This window comes from Callithrix jacchus, chromosome 1 (assembly GCF_049354715.1).
Source record: "Callithrix jacchus isolate 240 chromosome 1, calJac240_pri, whole genome shotgun sequence".
Taxonomy (NCBI): domain Eukaryota; kingdom Metazoa; phylum Chordata; class Mammalia; order Primates; family Cebidae; genus Callithrix; species Callithrix jacchus.
The window spans coordinates 143,380,809-143,400,462 of NC_133502.1; the positions used below are offsets into that span (position 1 = coordinate 143,380,809).

The 19,654-nt window shown below is 41.7% G+C and overlaps 2 protein-coding genes across 29 annotated transcripts in view; one reads left to right on the forward strand and one right to left on the reverse strand.

Moving 5' to 3' along the window:
* Window positions 1–19,654, reverse strand: part of RNF38 (ring finger protein 38) — a 147,158-nt gene that overhangs the window by 64,169 nt on the left and 63,335 nt on the right. For 5 of the 28 annotated variants that reach the window (XM_035252047.3, XM_035252051.3, XM_078372206.1 and 2 more), the window contains exon 1: window positions 3,264–3,367. The exons of 14 other annotated variants lie outside the window; for them this stretch is intronic. The gene's annotated coding sequence lies outside the window, so the exon portion shown is untranslated. Of the gene's footprint in view, window positions 1–2,531; window positions 2,728–2,759; window positions 3,090–3,122; window positions 3,149–3,263; window positions 3,368–19,654 lie in introns of those variants that run through there. 9 more of the 28 variants (XM_035252034.3, XM_035252038.3, XM_035252042.3 and 6 more) reach the window with 3 other exon arrangements.
* LOC144579763 (uncharacterized) lies at window positions 2,988–9,102 on the forward strand. Its single transcript, XM_078353451.1, has 4 exons — window positions 2,988–3,014; window positions 3,083–3,514; window positions 6,281–6,508; window positions 8,929–9,102. The coding sequence occupies exons 1-4, from the start codon at window positions 2,988–2,990 to the stop codon at window positions 8,971–8,973; spliced, it is 732 nt and encodes a 243-aa protein (XP_078209577.1). The 3' UTR covers window positions 8,974–9,102.

The following is a 19,654-nucleotide window of genomic DNA, read 5'->3' on the forward strand; positions in this document are numbered from 1 at the left end:
AAGAGGTATGATTGAGTTATGATTTTATTAAATAACAATCATGATTCAAATATTGTTTGTCTGCCACACGATGGATGCTGAGACTACAAAATGGGAAAAAGAAACAGTCCTGCCCTTAAAGCGACTCAGTCAAGTGAGGGACAATTGTCATAGGAACTACATGAGGACGAAAGGGCTCCATAACCTAGATATAGGTGGTAGGTAAAACGTTAAGATCCTTAGAAAAGGGAAACATCTAAGAGAGGCAGGTTCTGTGGCAAACATCTGTAGTCCCAGTTACTCAGGAGGTGAAGAAAGGAGGATCACCTGGATCCAGATGTTCAAGTCCCAAATGGGCAACATAGGAAGACTCCAGCTTCTGGGAAAACTAAAATTTAAAAATTTAAAAATTTAAAAATGAAAAGATGTAAGAGTTGGGAAAAGAAGAGACTGTGTACATGATCCCTTTTCTTCATCTGTGTATTCCAAATTTCTCTCATTTATATGGAGTTCAAGCATTAATGCTTTATCTCCTCCAGAGAAACGTCTATCAGTTAACGTTTGCTGATGAATGAACTAGACAAGAACTATACTGTTCAAATCCATGTTTACAATCTGTTTGCTCTTTCTAGAGAAAAGGCTGTGAGTTAAGTAGGGTAAAACGGAAGTGACAACTTGTCTGACATGTTTTCTTAGCAGGAAAACAACCATGAAACTAGTAAGTAGACCCAGACACAATGCAACAATCAAGGCGAATTAAGAACTACCTAGCCCGGGTGTGGTGGCTCAAGCCTGTCATCCCAGCACTTTGGGAGGCCGAGGCGGGTGGATCACGAGGTCAAGAAATCGAGACCATCCTGGTCAACAAGGTGAAATCCCGTCTCTACTAAAAACACAAAAAAATTAGCTGGGCATGGTGGTGCGCACCTGTAGTCCCAGCTACTCAGGAGGCTGAGGCAGGAGAATCGCCTGAACTCCGGAGGCGGAGGTTGCGGTGAGCCGAGATCGCGCCATTGCACTCCAGCTTGAGTAACAGCAGCGAAACTCTGTCTCAAAAAAAAAAAAAAAAGAACTACCTTTCCAGCAAGATGAATTACAAAATGGTGGTGGCCTAAACCAAACTAGAGGTAGTACAAACAGAAATAGGTGGAACAAACTAGAAGACATAATCTTGACCAATGTTTCCATGATGATCAAGTACCTTATCATTTCAGAAACTTTTATTCTAAAAATTTCTCACCCACACTTCCCACTCACAGCCTCAAAAAAGAAATAAGTGAGCACAGAGAGTCTAGGAAGGTAACATGAATTAACTAAAAGCCTCATCCAATGCTGTTGGCAGTATAGATCTAACATAGATCTACACTCCACGTTATGATGCTAACAGATTCAGTTATGGCTGACTATGCCATCTTGTTTACTCTTCATCAAAAATGAGGCTATTTTAGTAGAGAAAATTCTCAATACCCAGGGTAATCCTTGAAAATTTAACTATAAAAAGAGGATGCACATATAAAGCCTAACAGGTATGGAAATACGAACTACCTTCTAGAATCACAGACGAAGTTAGAGGGGGAAAGCCACAGATTATTCAAGTCCGACTTTTTTCATGTCTTACAGATGAGGGCCTGAGGCCCACATGATCAGTCTGAGGCAGAACTTACAGGTTCTAAGGCCTTCAAATCTCTCAGAAATAAGTCTCACAGATATGTTATTAAAATCAACTTAAAATTGAATGAACAGATGTATGATTAGGTTTTCAAAAGGTGAAAATATTTATAAGCCCCGGAGAAAGGGGTATCTGAAGTTGACACAATTCTTACGTAAACTTTCAGTCAGAAATTTCATCTTTTTATTCCAAGTGTGTCCCAGCTCCACCCACACCTGATCTGACATCTGTAAGTATTTGGTTCTGTATTGGTACCTCTACAAAAGTTCTATTTCTTCCATTAGACGTGTTCCCTTTTTACTTTGATTCCAACTGTCCCTATAAAAGGAAATTTTTTTTTAAAGCCTAGATACAAGGGTTGCTATTGAAAGATATTTATGGTAAACGTTCAAGTATAACAGTACTCGCAATCAAGGCCAAATAGGATACAGCAGGCTTGCAACTCTAAGGTAACAATTATATTATGAGCTCTGAATACATTTAAGTTTTCATACGTTAAGTCCAAGCCTTAAAACGAAATGGTAATTCATATGATGCTGGCAATTATTAATGTCTGTGCTCCTACTTTTGGTAGAAAAATTAGCATATCCAACTTTAACTGAATAATAGCACACATTATTTTTGTACCATAAAGAAAAATACTGTACCTTACAAGCCATACAGACATAAACAAAAACTTTTTTTTTTTTTTTTTTTTTGGTCCTCAATAACCTGAAATACTCCAGTTTCAAAAACCAACCTCTCTCACGCTTCAGCCCTGAAAAGAGTAACTTTCATCCCCTGAGAACAAAACGCAGCCTGTCCAGAACCTAAGAAAGTAAAAGGACGCCAGAGGGGACTCTTCAAACCAGGTTCCGCGTTCTCCTGGGTGACATCATTTCACCTGCGCCTCGGCAAAAAGGGAGGGAGCGAGAGAGCGAGGCCATCTGCCGGACAGCGGGCCGGCGACTCCGCGAGCTAAGGCCGCGCCTCCTCGCCGCCGCGGGAACAAAGAGCGCTGGGCGGCCGGGCCAAGCCTTTGCCCGAGAGTCGGGCGCGGCACCGCAGGCTCCCAACGGCCCGCGGCCCGTCCCGCCCTCGCGCTGGAGCCAACGGCCGCGGAGGCTAGTACCTGAGAGGGGAGGCTCCGCCCTGCAGGGCAGCTCCCGCGGCTCCTCGCTGGGCCGCCGCCTCCTATTGTGACTGCTCGCCCAGCCCGCAGCCAGCTCGCCAGATCCGCCGTCCGCGGGCCTCCTCACCCCCGGAACCCCGGCTCCGACTAAGGCGCTGTCACGGCGCTTCCTTCCTCCCGGCACCATCACACGGGCCGCGCCAGGAAACGACGGCTGCACGCCCAGAGATGACAGAGTCGACTAACGCCTCGGAGGCTCCATCCTCACAGCCCCCGCGTCCCCACCGCCCGGGTCTCGGGCCCGTCCCGCAACACCGCACTAGGAGCCCCGCCCCGCCGCACCCCGCCTCTGCCTTCACAGACCACAGCTCGCTGCGCGCCGGCGCACTGGCCTCCGCTGCGCGCGCAGGCGACACCCCTCGCCGCTAGGCCGGGAGAAGCGCGGCCCTCCAACTTCGTGGGTCCGGGTCGCCCGTCCCGCCCAGTCTCCTCGCCAGCACAAACCTAGCAAGCCCACCGCGCCTGACCGCCGGAGCACTCCGCCCCTTGCCTCTAGGCCCGGCATCGCGCGCCAAGCCCCCTTTGTTTCCACGCCACGGGGGTGGGGCGGGGGAAGGGGCGGGGCGCGTCCCGGCGCAAGACTCGGACTAGTTCCGGCAACAGAGCTAGGCGCGCAGCGCCACTGCGCACCCCGCCCCCCGCTGCCCAGAGGACAACAGGGCCCCAGTTCCCCAAAACGTACAGGTCTTCTCTTGGTAAATTGTTCCTACTGTTCCGTGCCTCTTACCTACAAAACTCTGCAATCAAACAGTAACTAACCTCACGTAGTTGTTACAGAAGTGTATTCACGTGGCCCGAAAAGTAGGAATTTTTATTGCAGTAGACGGGTGTCTCTCAATGGAGCAAGAAAACAGGTTTGAACCCACCTTGTCCGAGGCTTCGTTAAGCCTGACAGTTGTTCATACCTCGCTGGGGAGGGGAAATAAGGACAAAGATTGAAGCCGGCTTGGCTCCTGTCCTGATAATCACGATACAAGAGAGGAAGTAAAAACTTCCATAAAAGCATCATACATACAAAGAAAAAAATAGTAAAGTGGTATCAGTTAAACAGAGAGAGGGCCGTCAACGGGACATCATGGAAGTAGTGGGCTTTTTAAAGCAGACAGAAATTAGATGTTTCCCACAAGATAGAAATTAGATTATTTTAGGGTGGTAGAGTGAAATTATTAAGGACCAGTCAACAGAAAACTCAGGTTCTAGTTCTTTTGGCATTACTTAAACCAGTGTCTCCTTCATTCTCTGGGCCTCGGGCTGCATCCTGTAGAAAATGGGGGAAATCAGAAGAAAATGATGTTTCAGGACCTTCTTTCTGGACCTTGTACATTCTCTTTATGAACAACACTATAGGTTATTTGTGTACATTGTCTCCCATATCAGACTGAGCACCCAGACTCTTGGGACTGTGTAAATCCAAGGCCCAAGCCTAGTGCCAGAAACACAACAGTAGGTGTTTAGCAACTGCTGAATCAAAGTTCCAGCAATAATATCACCGGCTTTTGTAATATCAGGACAAACAAAGAGAAGCTGGAATGCGTTATCAGGCCCCTGTGAACATATCCGCCCAGATCCATACTCCCATTATGTAACCCAGTTAACCAGCTGGCTCTCTCCCGGAGCAGCCAGTTTGGAGATGATCACATCTAAACTTTTGTTTTGGTAAAGTATCAACCATACCTTTAAGTATATCCAACTTAACCTATTTCTATCCTGTGGATCCCTCACAAATCCCAATATACTGTGAATTCACCTCACATTACAGCTTTTTTTAAAAAAAAAAAAAAAAAAAGCTTCCCTACATAACCAGACCACCCTGAAGCAGCTTTTCCTCCAAGCTTGGATACAGACTATGTGAAGAGAGGAAAGGGGAGAAGAACATCAGGAAAGGAAATGGAAGTTACCATTTGGGAACTGTCTAACTGTAAGAGGCAGATTCCTCAAGTGCTGAATTCGGCAGCAAAAATCCATTACAGTCCTCCAGCATTCCTCACCTATAAGCTTCAGCAAATCCCTCTGAGCTTCAGCCAACCTTTTGTGAGGCAAACTTCCTGAAACCTCTCAAATGGTTACCAATCTTCACTAATTGGGCTCTTAGGGCTTAACCTAGTAAGTCTGTCTAGCTATAACAATGTTGTCACAACTCGAGGCTAGATAGTTTGAAATCTGTACCACAACTTTTTTTTTTTTTTTTTTTTTTTTTTTTGTGAGACAAAGTGCTCTGTCACCCAGGTTGGAGTGCAATGGCTGGATCACATCTCACTGAAGTCTCGAACTCCTGGGCTCAAGCAATCAAGGCTGAATTTTTAATTTTCAGTAGAGACAGGTCACACTATGTTGCTCAGGTTGGTCTTTAACGCCTGGGTTTAAGCAATCCTCCCACACTGGCCTCCCGAAATGCTGGGATTACAGATGTGAGCTACTATGCACAGCCTCTAATTTATTTCTTAACGAGAAAATCTTAAGCCATGCTAGTAAACACCCAAAGAATAGGCAGGCTTTTAAGGTGGTTGGTCACCTTTGACAACCTGATGTGTGGCAGGGTTAAAGTTATACCAGAGCAGTCACTTAACTACAGTCCAGCTAAAATTTTATTTGGTGACTGTCTGCAAAGGTGAAAAGTCCCATTGTAGAACTGTCTTAATAAAACTTTCTGCAATGGTGCAAACATTCTACATCTTCCCCCATCCTTCCCGTCAAAAAGGCAGCCACTAGCTAGTGACATCTGGCTACTGAGCACTTGAAATGTGGCTAGTCTGACTAAAGAATTGTCCAGGATCACTTTTTAAAGCCACACAGGGCTAAGGGACAGTACAGCATTTATAAGAAAAGAAGGTGCTTTTGGCAAGAGCTTTTTGAGAATTCTGACTCTGAGGCTGTCCTTTAAAAAACTGGTTTTCTTGACAAAAGTGAAAATTGTGAGTGACTACTAAAAACCGTTATTCCAGAGGTACCCAAGTTGAGTCTCTTCAATTTTTAAAATAAAAATATATCAAAACATTGCTTACCAAATAGGAAAATGCTGAAGTTCCTTCAGATGGTTCTGGTAGTTATTCAATGAGATTGTTTACTCTGGTGTTTGCCATTGTAATACATGGAAATAACAGCAGCCACTATACAAAAACTGCATAGGATTTTAGAACTGACTACCTAGTGAATAAATTCAGCCTATCCTTCAATGCTAAATCTCACCCACTTTTCACCTTTTAAAGAATGTGACTCTACAAATTCTCTTTCTTTTATACCATCATGTTTTTCCTCTTTGTTGGATTATTCCTAACAGAACAAACAAACACACCATTAATCTCTCCCATCTTTAAATCTTTAACTATAATTAATGGTTTCAGGTTTGTGTTTCTAGTTGCTGTTATTCTCCTGTTTAAAAAATATTTCCCTACACTTGGGTCATAAAGACATTTACCTATATTATTTTCTCAGAATTTTTATTATTTTCCCTTTTCAATTAGATCTACACATCACCTGGAATTGACTTTTTTGTGTCGGTGAGGTGGGAATCAAGTGCTCCCTCCCCATATGGACATCTACTTGACAGAGAACAGAGCATCATATACTGGAAAAGACTATTGCCAACTGCTCTTTTGTTTAAAACCTGTGACCCCATATGCATGACTTTGTTTCTGGGTTCAGCAGTCTGTTGCACTGCTCTCTTTATCCCTATGCTGATCCACACCATGGTAATTACTGCAGCTTTATAAGACTTCCTTTTATCCATTACAGTAAGTCGTCCTTCAGAGTAGATTATTTTTGGCTTTTTGAATTTCCACAGGAATTTTAGAATCAGATTATTTCAAAAAAAGGAAAGAAAAGACAAGGAAAAAGGTGAAATTGCTAGGATTTTCTTGGGGCTGCATTAGACCTAGAAATGAGTTAACGGATATTGGAAGATTCAATATTGTAAAGATAGCGATCTATAAGCTACTTACTTGAGACTTCAGTTCTTTCAATAATATTTCACAGTTTTCAGTAAAGGTCTTGCAAATTTAGTTCTTAGGTTTATTCTAGGTTTTTAATATAATTCAATTATTAATTCTAATCGTTTATATCATCTCAGTTCTTTTAAATTTTCTACACATACAATCCTGTTTTATATCCTTGTCTATTTGGAAGAAAATAATGACTGTTCCATTTCTTTCTTTCCAACATATACTCTTTTTTTTTTTGGTCTTACTGCACTGGCAAGGGCCTCTGGTACAGTGCTAACCAGACAGTTTTATTTTATTCCAAACCTCAACTGAAAAACTGTCAACATTTAAGTATGGTGTTTACAGGTTTTTTTTTAAAAGACCCTTTTAGCAAATTAAAGGAGTTCTCTACTATTTCAAATATGTTAGAAATTCATCATACATGAGCCAGGCACAGTGGCTCATTCCTGTAATCCCAACACTTTGGGAGGCCAAGGTGGGCAGATCACCTGAGGTCAGGAGGCCAGCCTGGCCAACATGGTGAAACCCCACCTCTACTAAAACTACAAAAAATTAGCCAGGCGTGGTGGCACGTGCCTATACTCCTAGGTACTACAGAGGCTGAGGCAGCATAATCGTTTGAACCCAGGAGGCGGAGGTTGCAGTGAGCCAAGATGATGCCATTGCATTCCATCCTGGGCAACAGAGTGGACTCTCTTTTTAAAAAAAAAAAAAAAAAGAACTTCAAAAATAGATGTTTGATTTTATGAAAAACTTCTGTATCTAAAGGTTAACCATATGACTTTTCTGTTAATGTGAATTTGATTGGTTTGGGGATGTTAAACCAAATTTACACCCCTAATGAACCCATTTTAGGCTTACTATATTGCTCTAATTGGTTGGTTTATTTAGAATTTTTGCATCTGTGTTTTAATTGAGATTAGCTATAATTTTCCATTTCTGTAATGTCCCTGTCAAGTTTTGTTACAAAGACTTATGCTAGCTTCGGAAAATGAATCAGGGAGTACTGGTTCGCTTTCTGTTCTCTAGAAGTGTTTCTTTAAGACTGGTGTTACACCTTCATTAAATGTTTGGGAAAATTTGCTGGTTAGCTAACTGGAGTTAAATTTCCTTAGATGTCCTGTTTTCTCTTTATTTCTTACTAAGGCAAAATAACTGTAACCCCATCTCTACTAAAACCACAAAAAATCAGCCAGGCGTGGTGGCTAATTTTAGGATATATATGTAAGAAAGATCTCATTCTGAAATTCACTATCTGCTTCTAGAAAACCATCTCCCAATCTTGTTAACTTGAAGGGTGCCATGGCTAGAAATACATTTTAAAGCACATTGCATAAACAATAATCATACAAAAATTTCAAGTGCTAGTTAACAGTCTGTCAAATGGCAAATACACACTTTATTTTTGTGACCAGTTTTGCCTTTCTAGACTTCAAGAAATATCTAAATAATGATTATCTGAAGGATCCTTTTACAAAAAAGATGACTGTGGGGTTACAGGCTATCCTTCTTATCCAAATTCTACAAACTTTTATTATAACGCCTTACAGCATTTATCAAATATCTGTTTCCTCCTATTAAACTGCAAGCTCCTCAAGTCTCAGTTCTGCTTTGTTTGTATATCACTGACACTGATGTTGGGGGAATAACAGATAACAGAAAATACACAAAAATGGAAAGAGGATCGTCTCCTATTTTAAGGCATTGAAAGGCATGATTCAAGTTGTCCATAGGGCCAGATAAAGAACCACTTGTCCAAATGCTGAAGAACCATTCCCATGTAAGGGAAATGCCAAAGGAGGTGCTGGGTACAGAATGGCTTACCTGCTGGAAGTTCTGGACCTATTCCCATTGGTTAACACTGTCAGGACTGTTCTGCCATCACACCCACTGCCAAGTATCTCAACTGTAATCTCACTCCAACAACCTCAATCTCTATTGCTGAGTTAGTGGCCTCTCCTGTGTATTCTAAAATAACATTGATCATTGTGCCTTCCAACTTTGTATTTACTTGATACTTCTGCCCAATAAATAGTAAACCTCTTGAAGCCAAGGACTAAGTCTCACCAAATCTGGCAAGGGGTTAAGCACATACCATGTGCTTAATAAATAGTTCAATTAATGATATGTAAATATTTCACAGCAGTGGTTGATTCTGTGTTTCTCACTAGGTAAATTCCCAAGGAGAAATGAAGCACAGGAACAAAGGGCAGTGAAAAGAGAAGAAAAGGGATGCAAAAAAATAAATTTCAAAATTTTCCCTGAAGCTAGCTTTGCTGTCATCCCTAAGTTTTCTTTCTTCCTCCAAAACCAGCTAAAAGGACTGAATAAGATAAGGCTGCACTGGGGGAAAATGTATATTGGCTGAACAGCATTTAGACTACACAGTATCTACAAGCATGCTAAAACTTGATCTACTACTGCAACAATCAGCTTAGCGCCTGTCAGGTAGAAAAGGTTAATTAGCAGCAGCTGCCGGCTATAGCAGCTAGAGACCACAAGAGGGAAGCAAAGGCTCACCCAAATCCAAGTCCACTGGAAGCCTCCCATACAGAGCCACTTACCGAGCTTTGGGGTGGAAGAGTTGGTCAGGTGGCTGTTTCCACAGTGCAGCTGGGAGATGACTTGGACTAAACCATGGGTAGCTGGGATGGCAGAGGAAAAGCTCATGGCAGTGAAGGTGTGAAGGGGCTAAAGCAGGCGGACAGTGAAAAGCCATTGGCCAGGAAGAAGTTCAAGGGAAAAATGAAGAAACCTAAGTGCCTAGGACAGCCAAGTCAGAAACAGAAAAATAGAGAGAGACCCATACCAATCAGAAGTGGAGAGCCAAGGGCACAGATAAAGCATGCACTGCACGTCACAGCATATGCAACCTCTAGAACAGGGTAAACAGGCAGGGGCTGACTGGGAGGCAAGAGGTGTCCACTGTATGGCCTGCTGGAATCTATACTCTGAAGCCAAGCTCTTGCTCATTCTGTTCCAGGGAACAGACAGCACCTTGAGTTCGACTGTAGTTGCTTCAAAAGGTTCATCTCAGGGGCAATCATATTCTGGTACTACATAACAGTGCTTACCAAATCCAGTGGAGACTCAGAGCACCAAAAGTTTGCCATATACAGATCTAGGTTCTTCTTTTCAACAAAGCCAATCTCTTTTGTTAGGAAGGAACCATCTATTTTTTAATCCTGTATTACATTTTGTTCTCAGAGTTTTGCTATCACAAAGATATTATGAGTATTCTTGTTTGGCACGCATTTGAAAATGCATCCATAAAAGTACAATTCTAGAAGTAGAATTGCTGGTTCAAACAGTATGTGACTTGTCTTAATTTTTCAAGATATACTACCTATACTGCCTCCTAAAAGGCAGCATCAATTTTTTTATTATTATTATTTTTTGAAGCAGGGTCTCACTCTGTTGCCCTGGTTGGAGTGCAGTGTCAGGATCACGGCTCACTGCAGCCCTGAACTCCTGCGGCTCAAGTGATCCTCCCACGTCAGGACCGACTAGCTGGGACTTACAGGCATATGCCACCACGACAGACTAACATTTGTATTTTTTTTTTTTTAGAGACAGAGTTTTGCCACGTTGCCAAGGCTGGCAATTTTTATTCAAAGCAAAGCTAACTGATTGTAGTTTAGAGTTGACCCTGGAGGGGAATCAGCAGTTTTCAGGGTACTCCCTGAGGAAAGATATAGGCTGGCCATATGGACAGCAGTAAGCCAAGCATCAGGGAGAGAGAAGCCCTGAAGCAGCACTTGGACCAGTATACTTTCAGTGCAGCCATATTTCATATGCAGCTTTAAGTTCTCTCTGTTCTAATGCCCTTCTGTGAAATCCTTTATTAAATATTAATAGCCTAGGAACAAGGCCCAAACTATGGTCTTACTAAATACAATAGCCTAGGAACTGGGCCTAAACTTGAGCCAAATCGACACCAGCGAGAACAGCTTTGTACAGCTGGTGACCAATGGGCCATGGGTCAAAGAACTGGCTGGAGGGATAAGCAGTTTACCTAGGAAATCCCAGAAATACTGAAATACCTGGAGAGGAAAGCCAGACAAACTGTTCAACTGCAGTTAAGAAGAGCAAGGGCTCAAATTGTTAAGAATTGGACATTAATGGAAAATGTGATCCCAAAAGCTAGTGAAATAAGGATGTAAAGTTATACTTACATAAGTGCTTCAAGGAAACAAATGATGGGATAAGCACATAGTTAGGTGTGGTGGCTCACCCCTGTAATCCCAGCACTTTTGGGAGGCAGAGGGGAGCAGATCAATTGAGGTCAGGAGTTGGAGACCAGCCTGGCCAACATGGTGAAACCCTGTCTCTACTAAAAATACAAAAATTAGCCAGGTGTGGTGGTGAACGGTGGGGCAAACCCAGCTACTTGCGAGGCTAAAGCAGGAGAACTGATTGAACCTGGGAGGCAGAGAGGTTGTAGTGAGCCAAGATCACACCACTGTACTATAGCCAGGGGGACAGAGTAAGAATGTCAAGAGGAGCAGGACAGGACAGGGAGGAGGAGGGGGAGAAAGAGAAGCATAGACAGCTAACTACTTTAGTTCTGGGAAGGACAAAGAAGAGAAGTCCATGAGAACAGACATGGGAATCAGTCTTAAAGTTTGAGATGCAAAAAACATTTAAATGTTGCAGACCAGACTGCCTGAACGTCTTATTATTTCCATTATGTTCAACGAGGAAAACACTTTTCTCTAGGGAATTCTGGTGGAGCTCAATTACCCGCACAGTCAATAACTTGCTCTAGAGGACACACCCTGCTATAGAAGTCTAACATCCTGCAATCATGATATGTGACCAGCTCACTAAAACTGCCAGTGTTCCCACTGATAGTTTTAGAATCCTGCCTAACATGAGTAGTTTTGCAAAGACATATGTGATACAGGACACATCTCCACAAACCCTGCAACCTCCTGCCCGTGCCACATACTATGGCCTTCCAGATATTATCTAAGGAAAAGAAGAAAATATGTGGGCAGATTTCTAATTTGTACTACAAAACAAATCATAATATTAAATAAATAATAAATTTTAAAAGGCAGGACAACTCTTTGTAAATATAAAATTTAAGCTTTCACAGGAAGCTTATTTATCGTGCCCTGGCTTGCTTATAACCTGTTGCAATAGTGTCTTGTAAATAAAACAAAATAAACTTAGCAGATAATGACATTTTAATTACTTTGTTTAAAGTAATTAAATTACTTTGACATTTAATTACTTTGTTTAAAGGCCAACAAAGTAATATCTAATGATAATAATCTCAAAAGTATCTATCATTATGTGGTATCTCTAATCAGATATTTCACAATAAAGCAAAGTGAGAATCCACTGAAAAACACAGTGGGCCACATAATCATATACTAATCAATTTCAGATAGATAAGAAAGGATAATATAAAATTAACAAAGCTTTTAGAAAATACAGGTAAGCAGGTGAATGGAGACAGATTTCCTAAACCTAAAGGCAATGAAACACTACAAAATAACATGTCAATAGATTTGTTCCTCAAATTATTATTATTTCTAAATTTTGAGACAGAGTCTTTGCCCTGTCGCCCAGGCTGGAGCGCTGTGGCATGATCTCGGCTCCCTGCAACCTCTGCCTCCTGGGTTCAAGCGATTCTCCTGCCTTAGCCTTCCATGCAGCTAGGATTACAGGCGCCCACCACTATCCTGGCTAATTTCTGTGCTATGAGAATCCATGCCATCAGGAACAAAGGGAAAGCTATGAAACCTGCTGGCAGATCTACAACATGGAAATGGCTGGCAAGATCAACTTCTTGATGCAAAAGAATCAGACAGATCCGAGGCAGGAATGCTAAGGTCTGTAGATAAAATATCCCGTGTGAAAACCCCCAACCAGTTTTTGTCTCCATCTCTTTTCTTTCTACAATCCCATTTTCTATTACTATTCTCTACAATTAAACTCAATCACGTTTCCAAGAAGGCCTCCACATATAAAAACAATCCCATTAGTCAGCAATGGACCCTCTCTTTTATTAAGTAAAGGAAGAAACTGGGTCTGAAAGTAGTCTAGGAGTAGAATGGTGTTTCCCAGGGGCTGGAGGAGGGGGCAATGAGGACTTATTATGGGTAGAGTTTCAGTTTAGGAAGACGGAAAAAAAAGTTCTGGGGATGGATAGCGGTGGTGGCTGCACAAAAAGGTGAAGGTACTATATGTACTTAATGCTAATTAACTGTACACTTAAATGGTTAAGATGGTACATTTTATGTTATGTGTATTTTACTACAGTAAAAAAGTTTTTAAAGTCAAAAAAAGCAATTTATGTAATAGGTGAAAATATATGTAAATCATGTCTAATATAAAGGGTTAATATCCAGAATATATAACTCCTAGAACTGAACGGGGGAGGGGGGGACAATAACCTGATTAAAAAATAGCAAAGGGAAGGGAAGTATAACTCAAAACCACCATCTCACACTCATTAGGTTACTATATTTAAAAAAAAAAAAAAGAAAGAAAATAACAAGTGTTGGTGAGGAGAAACTGGAATCTTTATGCATTGTTGGTGGCAATGTAAAGTGGTACAGCTGCTATGAAAAACAGTATGACAGTTCCTCACAAAATAAAAAACTGAATTACCATATGATCTAGCAATTTCACTTCTGGATGTATATACCAAAAAGAACTGAAAGCAGAGTCTTTGAAGAGATACTTGTACACCCATGTTCACAGCAACATTATTCACAATAGCAAAAAGGTAGAAGCAACCCCAAGTGTCTATCAATAGATGAATGAACAAAATATGATGTATATTACAACGAATTTTTCTTTTTGGGAAGGAGTCTTGTGCCATCACCCAGGCTGGAATGCAATGGCGTAATCTTGGGTCACTACAATCTCTGCCACCCAGGTTCAAGTGATTCTCCTGCCTCAGCTTCCTAAGTAGCTGGGACTACAGGTGCCTGCCACCACACTGGACTAATTTTTGTATTTTTTAGTGGAGACGGTTTCGCCATGTTAGCTAGGCTGGTCTCGAACTCTTGACTTCAAGTGAACCACCCGTGTCAGCCTCCCAAAATGCTGGGATTACAAGTGTGAGCCACCACACCCAGCTTTTCTTTATTATTCAGTCTTATAAAGAAAGGAAATTCTAGCATATGTTACAACATGGATAAACCTTGAGGACCTGTTGACTGAAATAAGCCAGTTACAAAAAGACAAATAGTGTATGATTCTACTTTTATGAGATACCTACAGCAGCCAAATTCAGAGAGACAAAGTACCAACCTGGTCTTTTAAAAATATGTTGTATTGCCGGGCGTGGTGGCTCATGCCTGTAATCCCAGCACTTTGGGAGGCTGAGGCGGGTGGATCACCTGAGGTCAGGAGTTTGAGACCAGCCTGACCAATAAGGTGAAACTCTATCTTTAAATATATATATATATTAAAAGAAAAAGAAAAGTTGTATTATGCCACTCCTTTGCTTAAAACCCTCCACTGGCTTCTCAAAAAAGCAGAATGAAAGCTATACATTCCCTGGCTTAAAAAGAACTACATGAGCTGGCCCATGCCCACCTCTCCAACCTCATCTCGTATCATTCCCACTCCACATCCACATTGCTTGCAATTATCAGCCTTCTGTTTCCCTCATCTTTCTGGCTTTAGGGATTTTGCACCAGCTGTATTATTTTCCTGAAATGTTCTTTCCATCGCCATGATTTTCACCTGAATTGTTACTTCCTATCATTCAGATCTTTGCCTAAGTGTCATGTTCTTAAAGGGCATCTTTAACACCTAATAGAGAGCAGCTTACTACCCAATTACTTGCACAACATGAACCTTAAAATGATCATGTGATGTGGTTTGGGTATTTGTCCTCTACAAACCTCATGTTGTATTGTCATCCCCAGTGTTGGAGATGGGGCCTCGTATCTGGATCTTGGGGATAGATCTCTTATGAATGGTTTAGCACCATCCCCTTGATGAAGGGCAAGCTCTCGCTCTGGTAGTCCAGGAAAGACCTGGTTGTTTAAAAGAGAATGCCAACGACTGGGCGTGGTGGCTAGTGGCTGTAATCCCAGCACTTTGGGAGGCCAAGGCAGGTGGATCACCTGAATCAGGAGTTCGAGACCAGCCTGACCAACATGATGACACCTCGTCTCTGCTAAAAATACAAAAATCAGGGCTGGGCGTGGTGGCTCACACCTGTCATCCCAGTACTTTGGGAGGGCAGGGTGGGTGGATCAACCTGAGGTTGGGAGTTCAAAACCAGCCTGACCAACATGGAGAAACTCTTCTCTACTAAAATTACAAAATTAGCTGGGTGTGGTGACGCATGCCTGTAGTACCAGCTACTCAGGAGGCTGAGACAGAAGACTGAGATCACACCATTACACTCCAACCTAGACAACAAGAGCGAAACTCTGTCTTAAAAAAAAAAAAAAAAAAAAAAAAAATTAGCCAGTCCTGGTGGTGGATATCAGTAATCCCAGCTACTAGGGAAACCGAAGCAGGAGAATCACTTAAACCCAGGAAGCAGAGGTTGCAGTGGGCCAAGATTGCGCCACTGCACTGCAGCTTCAGGGACAAAACAAGACTCCATCTCAAAAACAAAACAAACAAACAAAAAGCATGGCATCTCCCCACAACTCTCTTTCCCTCTATCACCATGTGACATCACCTCATTTCCCTTTGCCTTCTACCATAATTGTAAGCTGCCTATGGCCTCACCAGAAACCGATGTGGCACCATGCTTTGTGTAAAGTGTGCAGAACTGCAAGCCAATTAAACTTATTTATAAAATTTCCCAGCCTCAGGTATTTCTTTATAGCAATACAAGAATAGACTAACACAATCATGCTCAGTGAGAGAAGCCAGACACCGAAGGCTATATTTTGAGATTCCATTTTATGAAATGTACAGAACAGGCAAATTCATATACAGAAAGATCAATGGTTGCTAGGATCAAGGGGGCAAGAAATAATGAGAAGCACGTGTTTCCATTTCTTTGTGTCATCTATGATTTCTTTCAGCAGTGTTTTGTAGTTTTCCTTGAAGAGGTTTTTCACCTCTTAGGTTGGCTAGGCTGGTCTTGAACTCCTGGCCTCAAGTGATCCGCCTGTCTCAGCCTCCCAAACTGCTGGGATTACAAGCATGAGCCACCACCCCTGGCCACTTCTACCACTTTGTTAAATGGATAAACACTGCTTAATTTTTACTAATCTAGTTCCTATCTTAAGCTAGACTATCTTTTTCTACCAAGGTATAATCAAGGAACTTGATTTTACAAGAATGAAAAACATTTCCTAGAAATATGGTAAGAAAAAAATCTGTTAATACTGAAATTCCAGTTGTTATTCCTCAGGAGAGAAACTGAATAGAGTGTTGTGTTTCTTTTTGCAATAAATATGTATTTAAATAATTTTTTTTGAGACAGGGTCTCACTCCATCACCCAAGCTGGAGTGCAGTGGCTTGATCTCAGTGCAACCTCAAATAATCCTCCCACCTCAGCATCATGAGTAGCTAGGAGTCCAGGTGTGTACCACTAGGCTAATTTTTGTACTTTTTGTACACACAGGGTTTTACCATGTTGCCCAGGCTGGTCAGCTGGTCTCAAACTCTTGAGCTCATGATCCAATCGCTTTGGCCTCCCAAAGTGCTGGGATTACAGGCCTGAGCCACTGAGCCTGACCCACAATCAGTGTGTGATTTTAAAAATTAAAAACAGGGCCAGGCACGATGGCTCATGCCTGTAATCCCAGCACTCTGGGAAGCCTACCTTGGCTTATGTGCGATTCAGAGCAGGAGTCTTTTCTTGACAAGAATTCCTTATAGTAGGCTTCGTTCATTTGTCTTGGAAAAAAAAGCACCAATCTAGCTTGTATATAAGTAATCCCATGCATACTGCCTTCAGGGAAGATGGAAAATGTACTACAGGTTCTACAGGTTCAATACCCCTTATCTAAAATGATTGGGACCAGAAGTGTTTGGGAATTTGGATTTTTTTTCAGGTTTTAGAATATTTGTGTTATATACTGGTTGAGCATCCCAAATCTGAAAATCCAAAATCTTCCAGTGAGCACTTCCTTTAAGTGTAAAATCTGCACTCAGAAAGTTGCCACTTTGATAGCATTACAGATTTCGGATTTTTAGTCAAGAAAATACTCCTGCTCTGAATCGCACATATGCACTCACTTTAGGAGGAACTCCCCTATTTTCCTTTCTCAAATGGCCATCTGTCCTGGCAATGCATTGAGAACTCTGAAAAAGTATATAATCGAGGCTACAATTAATTCACCTCAACTGAAGGAATAGTCTTATCAAACTCTTCAACATTTTATCTCATTTCAGTTATCTAGGTGAAACATGAATACAGGTGGCACATGCCTGTATTCCCAGTTACTTGGGAAGACTGAGGTGGGAAAATCCCTTGAACCTGCGGGCAGAGGTTGCAGTGAGCCGAAACTGTGCCACTGTACCTAAGCCTGGGTGACAAAGTGTGACCCTGCCTCAAAAAACAAAAACAAACGCACAGAATTCTGAGCCTGACACACGGTAGGGATGATTTGGAAGACAAGCCTGCAGTAACCGATAGTCATTAATCAGAATAAAGGCCTGGGGGCAAAAAAAAAAAAAAAAAAAAACTACAAGCAAAGACTGTTGCCAATGATTCAGTTCCACTGTGACTCTCCAAGGCCTTTTCCACTTGCAGATAAATTTCTCTGAGCATGTCATAGTTGAATGGGTGAAGTTAAAGTGGAAATAGCTTTCTTCAGAGAGCAGAGTACAGACTCAAGCTAGGCAGCTTGGGTTAAATCCAGTGTACGTCTATGTTATCTTGGGTAAATATTGAATCTATGCCTCAGATTCCTCACTGATAAAACTGGAATAAAGCAGTCCCTACTTCAAAGGGTGTTGTGACTACCCAGTTAAGAGGACATCCTCCCAGTTCTTCTATACCCGCTTCCCCACTTTTTCTTCACAACACAAGTGATCAGTTAACAATATCTTTATTGTCTTGCCTCTCCCACTCACAGAAAGCAAGCTCCATAAGAGCAAAGACTTATGCCTATTTTGTTCAATGCAGTGTCCCCAATACCTAAAACATTGCTCTGTATGTAGTAGCTACTCAAATATGTTTGCTACCTAGAAATTATGGAATATGGCCCTTTGAACGAACGTAAAAATAATGCTGGAGGGCGATTTAATAATTAACATTAGAGCTGAAATCAGATTATTCCAGCACTCTAGACTATAAACTGATACATAACAGGAGAGAAACTTTAAGCTGGAGAACAACAGATCAAGCCTAGGACTTTGGGACTGGCCACCAACTCTAAGGCTGTAAAGGGGATGTCCAAATACACTGGCCTCATACTCCTTGCCTAAACATGGTTCCATCCCCAGTCACACATGGTTTAGTTAAAAGTGAGGAAATTTATAAGAAAAATCATCTTTTCTTCCCTAATCTGAGAAATACACCATGTCTGAAAGGTAAGGAAAGACAACAAGCAAAGAATCAACACGTTTTGACAATGTGCTCAGAATACCTAAGCAAGTATTTTATATGACTTGCATTTGATATAGAAGATCTGGGCTAGCCCTAGCACTGAGGGTTACCCCTGAACAAGTAATTTCTCCCATGGTGGTCACAGCTTCCAAGTTAATTTTTTTTAAAAAGCAGGATGCGGCCGGGCGCGGTGGCTCACACCTATAATCCCAGCACTTTGGGAGGCCAAGGTGGGCAGGTCACCTGAGGTCAGGGGTTTGAGACAGCCTGACCAACATGGAGAAACCCCATCTCTACGAAAAACACAAAATTAGCCAGGTGTGGTCACACATGCCTGTAATCCCAGCTACTCAGGAGACTGAGGCAGGAGAATTGCTTGAACACAGGAGGCAGAGGTTGTGGTGAGCTGAGATTGCACCATTGCACACCAGCCTGGGCAACAAGAGAGAAACTCCATCTCAAAAACAAATAAATAAATAAAAAGGAGGTTGGCCTAAACACACTCTATGATCCCTTTAACTCTGAATGAGACTATATGAGGAGGTGGGGAAGGGAGAGTGATTAATGTGCAGCAGGCAACAGGTTCACCTTAGTTTTTGCAAAACCAATACCCACACGTTATAGAAAGAAGTCAGGGGGCTGTTGTAAATGTAGATATCTTATTTTTAAATATGATATCCACCCACTCTCCTCCCCAGAATGATGTCTGATGATCCTGTCTGTAACTTTTCTTTTATCCACTGCACTTACTATAAAATGCTATATTAGAATCTTTATCTGTTTTGTATCTGGCTATATTCCCTAAATGCCTAGACACATAGCTACCAATCAAAGTATTATTTGCTGACTCAATGAGTTGAGTGAATTCTAAATACATAACATAGTCAAGAGACCCTAATCCAGTTTTCCACTTAGGAAACAATCAGTATATACATGGTACTTAAGAAGAAAGGCGAGTAGTTTCAGATAGTTCTTTCATTTGCTGATCTCCTGTTCCTTAATAATCTCCCTTAAATTTCTCTTCCCTTTTTTCCCCTGTACTTCTGGAAAAAATCTCATGTCTCTAAAGCACAAAATCAGCTGTAGAAAGATTAATAAATTAGGGGGAAAAAAACATTTAAGGGGAGATAGGACGTACCTAGCAAAGGTAGACAGAAAGCTAATCGTTAGAATTCAAGGTCTGGAGACAACCCGGAGAGCAGTTTGGCTTCTATACCATAAAGGAACAAATGGATAGTAGCATAATACACATAGCGAAAGAAAAAAAAAATTTAACCCCAAAGCACCTTCATAATTATGAAGGACAATCACTTGTAACAGTAACCTGTAATGATTTTGCCTTCTCCCTCTATCATCACTCTTAATTTCAAATGCTCATTTCTAAAATCTGTGGTATGCAAAA

Bases quoted from the DNA above. Each gene is read 5' to 3' on its own strand.
- LOC144579763 (XM_078353451.1), top strand. From the start codon at position 2,988: ATGACAGAGTCGACTAACGCCTCGGAG. The intron at 3,515-6,280 runs GTAAATTGTTCC...CTTTTCAATTAG, and splicing joins AACGTACAGGTCTTCTCTTG to ATCTACACATCACCTGGAAT. The intron at 6,509-8,928 runs GTAATTACTGCA...GTTTCTCACTAG, and splicing joins CTATGCTGATCCACACCATG to GTAAATTCCCAAGGAGAAAT.